This window comes from Guillardia theta (genome assembly GCF_000315625.1).
Source record: "Guillardia theta CCMP2712 unplaced genomic scaffold GUITHscaffold_127, whole genome shotgun sequence".
In the NCBI taxonomy this organism is placed as follows: Eukaryota; class Cryptophyceae; order Pyrenomonadales; family Geminigeraceae; genus Guillardia; species Guillardia theta.
This window is the reverse complement of record NW_005434547.1, coordinates 61404-74467: the sequence shown is the minus strand read 5'-3', so window position 1 is coordinate 74467 and position 13064 is coordinate 61404. Positions and strand designations below refer to the sequence as shown.

At 50.0% G+C, this 13064-nt stretch overlaps 4 protein-coding genes across 4 annotated transcripts; 3 read left to right on the top strand and 1 right to left on the bottom strand.

Moving 5' to 3' along the window:
- The first annotated feature begins 2312 nt into the window (after positions 1-2312).
- On the top strand, positions 2313-3899 carry GUITHDRAFT_155502 (hypothetical protein). Its single transcript, XM_005822317.1, has 9 exons — positions 2313-2376; positions 2426-2578; positions 2627-2726; positions 2781-2929; positions 3106-3167; positions 3217-3310; positions 3359-3409; positions 3458-3571; positions 3623-3899. Exons 1-9 carry the CDS (start codon positions 2320-2322, stop codon positions 3776-3778), a joined length of 936 nt encoding a protein of 311 aa, XP_005822374.1. The 5' UTR covers positions 2313-2319; the 3' UTR covers positions 3779-3899.
- A 504-nt stretch (positions 3900-4403) lies between these two features.
- On the bottom strand, positions 4404-6573 carry GUITHDRAFT_146502 (hypothetical protein; the record flags this gene model as incomplete). The annotated part of the gene is made up of 7 exons (XM_005822316.1): positions 4404-4520; positions 4562-4617; positions 5336-5391; positions 5438-5481; positions 5721-5753; positions 6082-6172; positions 6551-6573. The coding sequence occupies 7 exons, from the start codon at positions 6571-6573 to the stop codon at positions 4404-4406; spliced, it is 420 nt and encodes a 139-aa protein (XP_005822373.1).
- A 2404-nt stretch (positions 6574-8977) lies between these two features.
- On the top strand, positions 8978-9472 carry GUITHDRAFT_118412 (hypothetical protein; the record flags this gene model as incomplete). The annotated part of the gene is made up of 1 exon (XM_005822315.1): positions 8978-9472. One exon carries the CDS (start codon positions 8978-8980, stop codon positions 9470-9472), a length of 495 nt encoding a protein of 164 aa, XP_005822372.1.
- Positions 9473-10602: 1130 nt separating this feature from the next.
- GUITHDRAFT_118411 (hypothetical protein) lies at positions 10603-13055 on the top strand (the record flags this gene model as incomplete). Its single annotated transcript, XM_005822314.1, has 10 exons — positions 10603-11117; positions 11403-11513; positions 11562-11625; positions 11678-11710; positions 11762-11827; positions 12058-12099; positions 12145-12185; positions 12425-12482; positions 12677-12723; positions 12983-13055. 10 exons carry the CDS (start codon positions 10603-10605, stop codon positions 13053-13055), a joined length of 1050 nt encoding a protein of 349 aa, XP_005822371.1.
- Between the last annotated feature and the right edge of the window lie 9 nt (positions 13056-13064).

The following is a 13064-nucleotide window of genomic DNA, read 5'->3' as shown; positions in this document are numbered from 1 at the left end:
CCCTGCCACTCCCCTCCTCAGTAGCCTTCGGATATCATCACAATGGTTTTATCTTGGTGTCTCTTTCTACTGTCTTGTTTGATATCGCGTGTCCACGTACAAATGTGTTTTCGGCCGTCTGCGGCATATCTCTCATTCACTACTTACAGCTATGCCCTCCCGCTTCCTCCGATCAACGTCTTTCAAGCTGCTTCTCTCATCTCTGACTTGCTGTTGCAAAGACAATCCTCAGCTTCTTCCCTCCTCGCGTCTCCTCTCTCGCTCTCCCTCGCCATGTTCATTCGCCCGCGTTCCCTTGTCGCAAACAGGGTTTTGGGTTAAAAAAGGCAAAAAAAAAAGCTCTAAGATCTGAAGGGATCTGAAAAATGAGGTGGGTGGGGTAGTACGGATATGTCGGGTGGGTATGTGTGTCACGGGATTCTTTTTACGGCCCTTCGAACTCAAAAGTCATCCATTGCCGTCAGCAGAGTTCTTACTACACAGGTTCCACAACTGAGCCCACCCCTCAGTTTTGTACCATTCGGCCACCAAGTACCCCTGATACAGCGGAGTTCAAACTTTGAAAGAGTTGTCCCTTGATGCGAAAGGTCAGGACGGTTGAAGGATGGGGTCGTCACGGCGATTTCGGGGCTCCAACCCCTTCACCTGCAGGGCTTTAAAATAGTTTTGAACGTCACCTGCTTGTACCGGCGAATCACGATCCGCACCCTTTAAAACCTCAACTTTTAAAATGTAAAATGCAAGGGTCCCACCCCACCCCCTTTTTCCCAGGTTTCCTTTTTTTTCTTTCCTTTAGAAGTCTCCAGTCGTCGTAATGATAACCACCCACCCCTAGTAAGCATTTGTACCCGTTCGTGCATTTATCTACCCGAGTACCACCCACCCTGTTTAACACCTCGTTCTTTATCACCCACCCTCGCTCTCCACCACCCCGGTCTTCATCACCCTCGTCTTTATCAATCACTCTCTCTCTTCATCACCCCCTCTTACAGATTACCCACCCTCTCCATTCATCGCCCCCGTCTTCATCACCCACCCTCCCTCTTCATCACCCCCTTCATCACGCCCGTGCCCTTAAAATGTTTTAGAAAGGGCACTGAATGAAGAGAGATCCGCGGCCTCTGCGACTCACCACCCCTCCATTATCGCTTGATATCACCCCACCCCACATGTATATTTCCTCCTCTTCTCATCTCTTCCCAGGAGCCTCAGAAAGGCGATGCGTAAGTTTCCACCCTACCCACCCTACCCATAACCTACCCATAACCTACCCCACCCCACCTCTTCCACCCACCCACATCATCAATATCCTGGACACCCCGGCCCCGAGCTCGTGAGCTTACAAATCTCCTGTACCCCACCCCACGACTCACTGATCTTTGAACTTCACTCAGACCCCACCTTGTCGACTGGACAAACAAGTACCCCTGCATTCGACCGATATTCACTCTAAAACTACCGGGTAGTTCCAGATTTCTACTTTCCTACCAGTCATAAAACCCATGATCCCGATATCAACAATACCACCCCCACCCCCATTTTCCTTTAATGATTTTTTAATGTACATTTCCAGGCAAAGAATGGGAACAACTCTACTACCCCGTTCTCGACCCTTTACTACCCACCCAAAGAATGACTACCCATGTACTAATGACCCCACCCACCCGTCCAGTACTATCGTCCATTGGGCCCCACAGAATCATTTGTTCCTCCCCATGTACACAAACGTTTCCTGCTTCCATGCCCTTCCCGCTCCGACTATCCCCCCTGCTCGCACGCGCTGCTGTCAAGGACCCATCCTTTCTCTATGTTTCCTTCTTCCCTTCATCTTGCGTCGTGCCTGCCATTGTGTTGTGCACTCGTGTTTTCGTAGGAGGAAAGAGGTTGTATCCCAATAATCAACTTCCGTTGTTTCCGCATGATAGACTGTTGCCGATGCTTGTACGCATTGATCGATTCATGACCTACATCGACTGCCTTGTTCTTGTTTCTTGTGACTCGCCATGAATCTGTTGCATTCTTGCCCGTTTTGAGATCCTCGACCACTGCTCTGAATGACATGAGGACTGATGCTTCGGCATACGTACCCTCCCGGAAATCACAAAACCTGCTTCCTCCTCTACCCCTCCCAAACTGCCTACTGATCGCAGCACTCGTCCTCCTCCGACTGGCATGCTCCATCACTTCCCGTCTCTGCTGCATCCCTCCCCTTTCGCCTCCACGGGACTTCAGCCTTGCATACTCGCGCGCCAAATCCAGCGAGCGATGACCAGCGACTTACACGTGCGCGCAGTGAGTCATCGGAGGAGGAGACGACCCATGAGCCTGGAGACGATTCTTGCGAGGAGAAGCTTCTCTGAAGTTTGTCAAGAGAAGGTTTGCTCCTCAACTGCGCGAATGTCGCACTCTGAAGATTTTCTCCCAGGCCAATCGCCCAGCATCGCAAGAGGAGCAGGGCGATAGGAAGAGAAAGTATCTTGAGTTCCGACAAGGTGAGAGTGAGAGCGTGGAGGAGGATCAGGAGAACTCTCGCCATCAGTTCAAACCCAACTTCCTCAAGTTTCGAGGATGCAAGCAGGTGACAAGACCGAGCGCTGGTCATGGGTCACTGAGACGAGCCGTGCAGCATGGGAGCGGCAGCCTTTCGTTCTTGAAGTTCATCATGCAGCTTGACCGGGAGGAGATCGTAGAGTTGCAGTATGGCGATGTGCCCGAGAAGCTCGGAGGTGACTGAGAGAGAGAGGCAATGGCTCTAGCAACCAGCCTGAGACGTTTGCCAGGGATCTTCGGATGGAAAGTCTGCGACGGGAAGGAGAAGGAGTGGGCTGAGAGGAGGAAGCAGTGGTTCATGCAAGGGAAGGAAGGCAAGGTCTACAAGCCCAACTCCATGTTCCAGATCCTACGACGTCTTGGTTACTTTCCTACTGAGGTGGCTTCCCACTCTTAACCTCCACCCTCCTCCTCCCCCCCCCCCTACCTTCTGTCCTTCTGCCCTCTACTTCAACCGCTTCCTCTGCGATTCTTCTCCTCGCTTTCCCTTCCACTATTTCTTGTACCGTCCTGCCGTCCTCCTTTCAGATGCGATCGACCTGACATGACTGTTAGAACACGCGAAGAGCAAGTCATGGGTTGGACTTCGAGAACAGCAGAACATTCCAATGGGATGGGTGAGATGCGATGAACTCAGTTGAGGTCGTCTGACTGACGCGTCATCAGCCGTCGACAGACCAAGTACTTGCAGAAGAAGGAGGAGGAGAGCAAGAACGAAGTAAGCAATTCATCCGACAATGATGAAGGGAGAGGGTCGAGAGTGAGTGTGTTTTGCTCTCCGAAGCTGTTTGTGTTGACATGTCAGAAGGGAGTCAAGAGGGAGAAAATGGACGATCTGTCGGCTGTCAAGGTGGAACGGGTGAAGATGGTTGTGTTGGCTACATGTGAGTTTGTAACAACATGGCAGAATGTTCACTTCAGTGATGTTGAATCCCTCGAGACTGCCAACATTTCTCTCCTGCAAAGCTTGATCAATAGCCGGTCCGAGATACTTCTGCGCATTATTCAGCAGCAGCAGCTTGTAATTCTTCTCCTTTCCTTCTTATTCGTCCTGACATGTCTGTTTGACTAGCTCGCCTTGGTATCCTCGCACGTGCCTGACTTGCCCCTGTCTCCTCAGACTCCTCCTTCTCCTCCCTTCACCGGGCCCACCCTGCCTCTACTCAACCCTCTCCTGGTGTTCAGGAGTGAGATGTCTGACCTGGGAGCTTTGAAGTCCAAAATGTAGGGCGTGAGAATGTTTCTGTTTGTTGTTCGACTTTTGTGTTGTTTGTAACTTTGTCTGTAATTGGTGCTTGCCATATCATGTATTCTAGAAATTCGGAAAATAATGAAATATTCTACCAATCTCTTCATCGTGCTGGAGGATGTTTTGGAGCTGCGTGATAAAAAGATGTTTATATCAGGCGCTGCAAAGTGCGCAGTGAGTTGGTGAAAAGGATGTAGAAATATAGCAAGATTCCCTGAATGGTTTGCTCTATGATAGTTTAAACGAGTTGACATAGGCCCGAGCTTTTAATATCATCTTACAAGTACAATGGTTCATTCTATATAATCTTGTTTTCAGCAGTCTTTCAACCATGTTCAGATAGTTAAAACGTCTCTGGAATTTTTATATTTTCAAAAATGCCACCGAAGGCTAACTGTGATGGTTGAATAGGCAACAAGGTGAGAGGACTGCAAGTGTCAACAGGGGGACAAGGATAGATGAGACGAGAAGTTGTTGTGCGGACAAAAGAACAAGTTTATTTGTACAAAATCTTTCATCATTTCAAGTTTAGATCTATGTCTGCATAATACACAAGACAAGAATACACGAGAAGAATAAAAGAACTTTCTCCTCTCTCTGTCAATCAACACGGCTCGCACTTCTTCTTCTTCTTCGCGTTTGTTTTCTCCTCTGCAAAACTCTTGGCAGCTCGAAATTCATCCGCATCCTTGACTCTCTCCTGATATTCTTTCTCTCCAACCTGAACTCTCGTAAGCTAGTTTCCTCCGCTTCTCTTGTCACCTGCTCTGCCAGCGTCTTCTCGCGCTTGGTGGTGATTACTGGAGCGTTGTAGTTCCCTGCAAAACAAGTCAGAGAACAGAGCAGAGCAGAGCAGAGCAGAGCAGAGCAGAGCGTGGATAGGAGGAGAGGAAGGACAGAACGCGTACAGAAAGGCAGAGCATGCGAGAAGGCAGAAGAAGAGGAGAGGACAGTGGCTCGAGCAGCAAATGAGGGAAGGGGGGGAGAAGAAGGTTGGATTACCGGAGTCTTCTTTAGATTTGTCAGGTTTCGTACTGGAGCTTGAGGCGCTGAAATCCAGCATTTACAAGAGGAATGTAGAAAGTCACATAACAAGGATGTCACATAGAATGTAAATATCAGCAACTCATGGAAAGATGTACTTCAGGAGCGAACAAGATTTTAAAGTCGAGCTGCAGGGTTGGTACAAACATTGCACCATGTAAATCACAAATGTTGCAATTGCGTATGATTCCATTGCATAAATCGTAATCAGTGATGATGAGGTATATAACGTAGAGCACACAACAATATCCCCAAACGTCTTCATTGCAGAAGGCCAAGACTAACATAATATGAAGATCGAGATAACGCACACAGGTGTGATGGTGATGGTGATGGTGATGGTGATGGTGATGGTGATGGTGATGAGAAGGAGCAGGAGCGCAGGAGCAGGAGCAGGAGCAGGAGCAGGAGCAGGAGCAGGAGGGGCAAGAGAGGCAGGAGCAGGAGCAGGAGCAGGAGCAGGAGCAGGAGCAGGAGCAGGAGCAGGAGCACCAGTGGCAAGAGGAGCAGGAGCAGGAGAAGAATGGCGATGATGGTAGTGGTTGTTGCTGTAACATAACATCTAAGGCCATTTGCATGCTCACAGCAACTAACCTCTTGGAGTTGTTGAGTCCTGTTTCAGCTTGCTCTTTCTGAATCTGACGATTGTCGTCAGATTACAAACATAGAGACAAAATCTTAATCAGAAGACAAACGCATAGGAATGAAGGCAAGTGAGGAAAAGAGCAAAAGGAGCAAGATTTCATAGCAAGCTTGCACTGCAGGACAGGAATGCTCAACTCGGGTGTGTTAGCAAACCACAACAGAAACACAAGATGAACATCGTCTTTGTACAATCGACTGATGACAATCAACAATAGGGAGAAATTCGACTCACCTTGGGCGCAGCTTCAATCCCAAAGTCAAGGTCCTGTCAAAAGGTCGTCAAGAACGCTAACATATATCAACTCACTGTTCCAGCATTTCCTCCATCATCATCAAAGTTATCATCATCACGATGAATAGAAAACACCCTTAGTTTCTCTACAAAACCAATCATCTTTTCTCTAGACTGCCATCTTCATCTTTTCTCTAGACTGTCATCTTCTCAGTTTGCATCTGATCTCAATGCTACATCTGATTTATCCTTCATTTCTCATCGCCAAATTGCAATAGAAAACACAATACAGAACAATTACCAAAACAAACAAGTGAAGCTGGAATGACAACTGAGACTTTCAGCACGAGCGCAAACTTACCGACATCTTTCCAGTCTTCACTTTGTTTGCAACAAGATATTTTCGCGCCATCTTTGAGCTCTTTTGGATTCCTGGGCCTTTGCCAGCATACCTGCGACAAAGTCAGTAGGGCGAGAGAGCCGTGGAACAGATAGCATTAGCGACCAGCACGATAAGGAAGAGAAAAGCTGCAGGGAGGGGGGCAGGAAAGAGGAGAGGAAGAGAGGGATGGTGGGGGAGGGAGGAAGGAAAGAAGGCGGTAACGAGGAAAGGAGGGAGGGAGGAAAACAAGGGAGAAAAGCAGGGAGGCAGGGAGCCAGGGTTGTAGTGAGGCTGGCAGGGTCAAATGGCCATGTGCCAATCACAGGATGGAGTGGAGAACGAAAGAATACAAACGATCAGGCAACATGAAAGCAGCTTGACAGCTGCTTGACTGAAACAGTTGCAACAAAGAAGCATTCGCACGAGCCCTGCCTTCGTTGTTCCCTACCTGAAGCCAAGCGCCTTTCCCATGTTGTCGCAAGGAGTTCGGAATTGCAAGGAGGTAGCGAAGAACAAGCTGATGCCTTCTCAGCGAGGTTTCAGTGAATGTCAGACCAATCGATGGAAATGCTGCAACATCGCATACCAAATCGAAACATCTCACATAATAAACAAGGACAAGATCGGAAGCAATGATCAACAGAGAATCTTCAGAGTTAACATATCCATCAAACCATCATCTGCCGCTTTCTCTATCTCAGTCTCTCTGTGACTGCCTCTGCCTCTGTCCCTGCCTTTACGCCTGTCGGTCGGTTTCGTTATCTGTCTCTTCATATTTTTGTACATACCTCTCTATTACTACTTGTACATCGGTATCTGTCTATGCATATCTGTTTGCATATCAAAGTCTCGTTATCTCACGCACAAGCCATTGCTTGCTTTCTGATTCCTTCCACGCTACTCAAGTGCAGATGCCCCATCCCTCCCTTGCCCCTTCCACTTCCTCGCCCCATTCATCGCCTCTCCTCTCCTCTCCTCTCCACTCCTCTCCTCTCCTCTCCTCTCCTCTCCTCTCCTCTCCTCTCCTCTCCTCTCCTCTCCTCTCCCCTTCCCGCCTCTCTCTGCTCTTTTCTCACCGACTCTCCTCTTATTCTCACCGACTCTCCTCTTATCTCCTCTCATCTCCTCCTCTTGTCCTCTTCCCCTTGTCTCCGCTCCATCCTTCATGCTTCAACACTTCACGTGCATGGCCCATATCAAAATTGATGACTGGGGGGCCCGGCGCCGCATGGTCCGGTTTGATTGAAGCACCGGGCCCCCGGCCCAGGCCGACGCAGGCTCAGTCCCCGGTGGCCCTTCGCCCGGCCGCAGACGCGGCCGCCGGCCGGGCCCGTTGGCGGACGGTCGGACGGGGACTCAAGTTTCACTCATCAAAAGCTCAGTGATGACAAGTAGCAACGGGGGGTGTAACTGAATGGGCCACGGACTCATCACGGCTCTGGCACGGCAGGTTGGCTGTCACGGGATTTTGGATGTCACGGCAGCTCCGGTTGCTCGTGCTAAACTGCCGGCGCTCCGACCACTGAAGAGGGTATAAAAAGGGACAATGGGACGTATTCTAGTGAGGGAGGGTGGTATTTCGTGGAAAACCTGTGGGTGGTCCATAGTCCACTCTACAGGAGCTTTGTATGATGCAGTCGGATCAAAATGGTTCGATTAGCCAGGCAGAGTGCGTACGAGGAGGTAGTGGTGCTTGTGTCTATACCCCTCTTTGACCCAGATCATGACGACAAAAGAGTGGGTAGGGGTGACTTTAACCCCTTGGAGGGTACAGAGGGGTGGTACTTTACGCAGCTTTACCCCTCATCAGTTCCAACTGTTCCTAGAGGTCTCATGTAAGGGCCCTAAGCCTACTGCCCCTGTAAGGGTCCATAAGGCCATCACGCGTATCCTGTCAGCACGTTGGTCAAATGTTTGACCACCCTCTAGAAACACGTCGACGTACCGGTCTACCTTCGACAGCCGTGACAGGCAATCAGTCAGATAAGGGAGACGTTGTCGAAACGGTGTGATTTACCCTTGGGCCCCGGACTCGGCCGAAGTCTCAAAGGGTTTGGCTAGTTCCAGAATACGAAATGAAGTTTTTTCATATGTTCATCAATTTGTAGTAAAGAGGTGACATCCTTGTCGGCGCTCCGATTGTCCAATGCGGGGTTACGGCACGATGCATGTCACAGCCCGCAGGTACACACCTCCACCCCTATTTTGTCATAGAAATATACCGGTGTACTCGATTTTCAATACACCCCCACCCCCCCCCGTGATGAAATGTTCTTCCTGCAGAACACCAGGCAACTCCGGGCCTTGCGGAATACAACTTCTTTGGATTTGCAAGGAGGCAAACCTTGTACCCGTTGTTCTGTTACAACTGGAAGATTTGTACCCGTGGTTTTATCATTATTTTAAGCTCAAAAGGTAAGGTAGGGTACTGTACCCTACGGGGCAAATCGATAAAGTTTGAAGTAAACCCCCTTCCGGAGTGTTAGCAGTCACGCACATAGATGACCCACCCCAGCACAGGAACAGAAGTGGGGCAATAATGAAAAAACAACCCCCACCCTACAGATCCCCTCACCATACCCCCCATATCGACGTACGAAATGTTGTTAACCTCTTGCAGTACCCCCACCCACTGGTCGGGTTTACAGGGCCCGACCTTTTCCTACTTGAACGCACTCGTTTCCGTCTCCATCTCCATTATCCATCCTCGCATTAACCCCGCACGAGATCTTGTACTCCTTCTCCTCCTCCTCTTCTGTTTCAGCTCCAGGAACTTTCTTTCTCTACTCACTCTCGCCCTTGCTCCTTTCCATTGTCGCCTTGCCCGACAACCTACATTCAATCTCCTTGCTCGATTCCATACCCTCAAGCTACCATGATCAGCCCCCAGATAGCCGAAGTTTTCCCAAGAAAGAGAAAAGGAGAGATCGAGAAGTTCAAGATGCCCATCACGCTCGACATGGCGAAGATCAGCAACCTCTTCCATCTCAGACAAACTGAGGCAGCGCAGCAGCTCGGCATCTCGCTGACCGCGTTGAAGAATGCGTGCCGACGAGTTGGGCTCGCAAAATGGCCGTACTCCCGCAAGCGCCCTTCAGGCAGTCCCGTCGAGACCAAGAAGTCTGAGAGCAAGCCTCGCAATCCTTTCGCTCAAGATCTCTTCGTCAAGCACGACTGTTATGAGAACTCGCACTTCGAAATCTTTTCCAATGTGGCCGCCGAAGTGCCAGAGCAGAGCAGCTTTCCAGAGCTCTCCTGCAGATCATACTCATGGAACGATGATGACTTGTTCAACGAAGTGATTGAGCATGTTGAGAAGAGGTCCAAGGTCCAAGACTTCCAGCAAGTTGAGATTTGCTGGGTGCATTAATTTTTGGCGGAAGAATTTTTGGAATCTAGGGATTTGTTTTATAGTATTGTTTCAAATGATAAAGCTTTTAAGAACTTCAAACCATACAACACAACTGCATCTCCGATGGCTCTTCATGTGTGCACAAGATGAATTTTTTTTGCCATATCGCTGCTGGAAAAGCTTGAACCTGACAATTCTACACCTTTCTATCGGATGGAATGTTCGATCTGTCAACGCGATGTGACCTGAGAGGATAGTTTGATGTGCAGTGCATAAAGTTCTCATCCTCCATGAGTTGGGCACATTGAGCAATGATGCGCTGGGGGGGGGGGGGGGGGCATGCAACAAACTGTTCTGTTCATGTGTGGTTGGAAGAGATGGAGAAATAAGATATGCAATTCATGCAACAATACACAGTTTGCCCTCATAGCAACGATACAACAGTTTGCACATGATCGATGTTGCAAACTTGAACATGTCACATATCAGCGTTTGAACGCGCACCATTGATCAGCATTGATTTCTCATCCCAAATAAAATCCCCTCGAGAGCCTAACACGCCTCGATTTAATTTGATTATGAGGATGGGGGTCCTAGGAGCTAGCAGGCACCTATAGGCTATTCAATTAGAGTGTCACTCGGTAAATCTTCTTCCTTGGGAGGGGTTGCTGATGACACGAATTGTGGAAATGGCGGGAGAACTGGCTGCCTGAGACAATTACTGCTGTGCGAGGAGACGAGACGAGACGAGACGAGACGAGACGAGACGAGACGAGACGAGACGAGACGAGACGAGACGAGACGAGACGAGACGAGACGAGACGAGACGAGACGAGACAAGACAAGAGAACAGGACAGGACAGGACAGGACAGGACAGGACAGGACAGGACAGGACAGGACAGGACAGGACAGGACAGGACAGGACAGGGCAAGGCAAGGCAGGGCAGAACAGGACAGAAAGAAGAAGAGACCGTAAGTGAGGAGAGAGTGTGTGAGGGAAGGAGAAGAGGGAGACGGGTGCGAGAAGTAAAGTTGCGAGTTCTGACCTTCAAGACTTGAATCACAGGCAGAGAGTGCGCTTGTAGGGAGAGGGAGAAAGGCAAGGTAGCTTCGGCAGAAGCAGCAGCACAGGAAGGACATCTGCGCCATGGACGCTGGCAGTGTGCTGGAGGGCATCAGAGCCTCGTTCCATGCAGGAGGGCTCCCTGAGGAGGAAGGGGAGGCGGACGAAGACATTCACGCGAGGTTACAGCTGGCGGTTCCCTGGTCGGCGAGCATGGAGTTGCAGTGGATTGGGCATGAGGAGTTTGCCAACTGCCAGGATCTAGCACACGAGGTGGAGGAGCGGTTCAGAGACAAGGATTGCGAGCTTGCGGTGGTAGCGCTGCACTGGGGCAGGCGATCCATTACCAGCGACATCGTCTTTGTCGTCGACTCCATGTGCACCAGCCTCCGCCTGCGGAATGGGAGGCGACTGTGCTTGTCTGCTATGCTTTGTCGCTGTGGAGCTAGGGGGCACTGCTTCTTCATGCTGAAGCAGGACGTGAGCGGGGCATGGACGCTGCACGAGGATGAGTCGGAGGTGTCGTGGGTCGGAATGTCGTGGGCTGATGTCCGTAGGAAGTGCGCAGGCGTGTTCAAGACACGAGAGAAAGCGTTGGGGTGAGAAGGAGGAGGGGGGGGGAGCAAGCGAGGAGCGGACGACATTGTTGAAGTTGCTGCTGCTGCTGCTGCTGTTGGTGCTGCTGCTGCTGCTTCTATTTGCTGTTGCTATTTGCTGTTGCTATTTGCTGTTGGTGTTGCTGTTGTTGTTTGCTGTTGGTGTTGGTGTTCTTGTTTGCTGTTGCTGTTGCTGTTGCTGCTGTTGCTGGCAAGAATGGTGGAGGCGGTGAGAGAGAGAGTTGGAGGAGCGGTTGACCAAACTCTCGTGAGCTCATGATGAAGCAGAACTTTCAAACCTTTCCTCTTCTTCTTCCTCCCGGAGAACAACTCGAACTTTTGTCTTCCTTCCCATGATACAAGTCTAGATGACTCCACCGTCTCTGTATCTTCCCATAGGTGATGATGAAGAGAGACTAGAGACAGGCTCTGATGTTGCTCTCTCAGGATCAAGATGAATGCTCACAGCGACATTCACAACAACGTCGCATCCACTTTGAACAGTTTACAGGTTGCGTGCTTGACTTGCAGCGTCAACTGAGAGCGTGGCATGTGCATTACAGGAGCAATGTCAGAAGATGGAGGAAGAGCAGAAGGTAAGAACTATGTTGTTTTCTCCCCTTTTCCTCTCCTGACTTGTTGACAAGGGAAATGTTGAGCTGCACGAAGTTTTGGAAACCCTCGTCGTCATGGAACAAGCACATCGAAAGGAGGTTTGAAAGAGCTTGTCAATCTCCTTGCCCCCTCCCCTTCCTCCCTCCCTGTTTCTTCCTTCTTCCTTTGAATACCTTCCATTCACCTGCTCTTCAATTCTTCTCCTTTGTTATGATTCTCATTCGTAAACATCATAACTATCCCTTTTCCCCCGCATAGTCCAGCCATCTGAATCACATCACCTCCTCCTCCTCCTCCTCCTCCTCCTCCTCCTCACAGTCTTCCGTAGGTTTCAGAGCTGTCACGGTCCAACGAGGATTTGAGCAAGAAGGTAAGAGAGAGCATGAGTTGGTTTTTCATTCATCGTCTCGTGCAGCTCTCCGAGAAGGAAATGCTCCTGAATGCTGCTCTTGATCGGTTTGACTTGATCCTCTTTTCTTCTCCTGTCTCTCTCCCTGTCTCTGTCTCTGTCTCTTTCTCTCTGTCTCTGTCTCTCTGTCTCTGTCTCTCTCTTACTCTCCTCTTCACCATGTTCTCCTCCTTACACCTTCACGTCTTCCTCAACAATTTTTCGTCCTCTTCTCGTCCTTACCTCTCTTCTTTCCTTTCTTGTTGTTATCACTCCTCTTTCTGACTTCTCGTCTCTTTTCCGTCAGAGTTTCTGCTCTTTCCCTTGAGCAGCGAGTCTGGCAGGGAGACGTGCAGGCTATGGAGGTAAAAGGAGGAAGAAGACGACGGGGAAGAAGAAGGGAGGAGAGGGAGAAGAAAGGGAGAGGGAGGAAAACCGACGGAGAGGAACGATGAAGGAAGGAGAGGAAAGAGAGGTAGAAGAGGAAGGAAGGGGGAGAGAGGAGGGGGATAGGGGAGGGGTTGCAAGAGGTTTTTATCAATGTAATGACGCTTGACAGGCTTTATCTCCAACAGAGATTCAGAGCATGATAGAGCAAGCGGACAGGTTAGTCAGCCTGTTCCTCCTTCTCGGGTCCCCTCGTTGTTGCTTTTCCACTGCTCCCTCCCCTCCTTTTCCTACGTGTTTCCTCCTCCTCCTCCTCCTCCTCTCTTCCTCCTCCTCCTCCTCCTCCTCCTCCTCCTCCTCCTCCTCCTCCTCTCTTCTTCTTTTTCCTCCTCCTCCTCCTCAATCGCTACCTCCGCTTTCTCACACGAAGAGTAGAGTCAGCTTCGCTCTCCGGTCAGCTCTCACAAGGAGACTTCAGGTTCTTCAGCCTGTTCAAGAGCTTTCTTGCTCTTGCTCTTGCCTCTCCTCTTCCTCCTCCTGCTCTCTGCTAAATGCCCCTC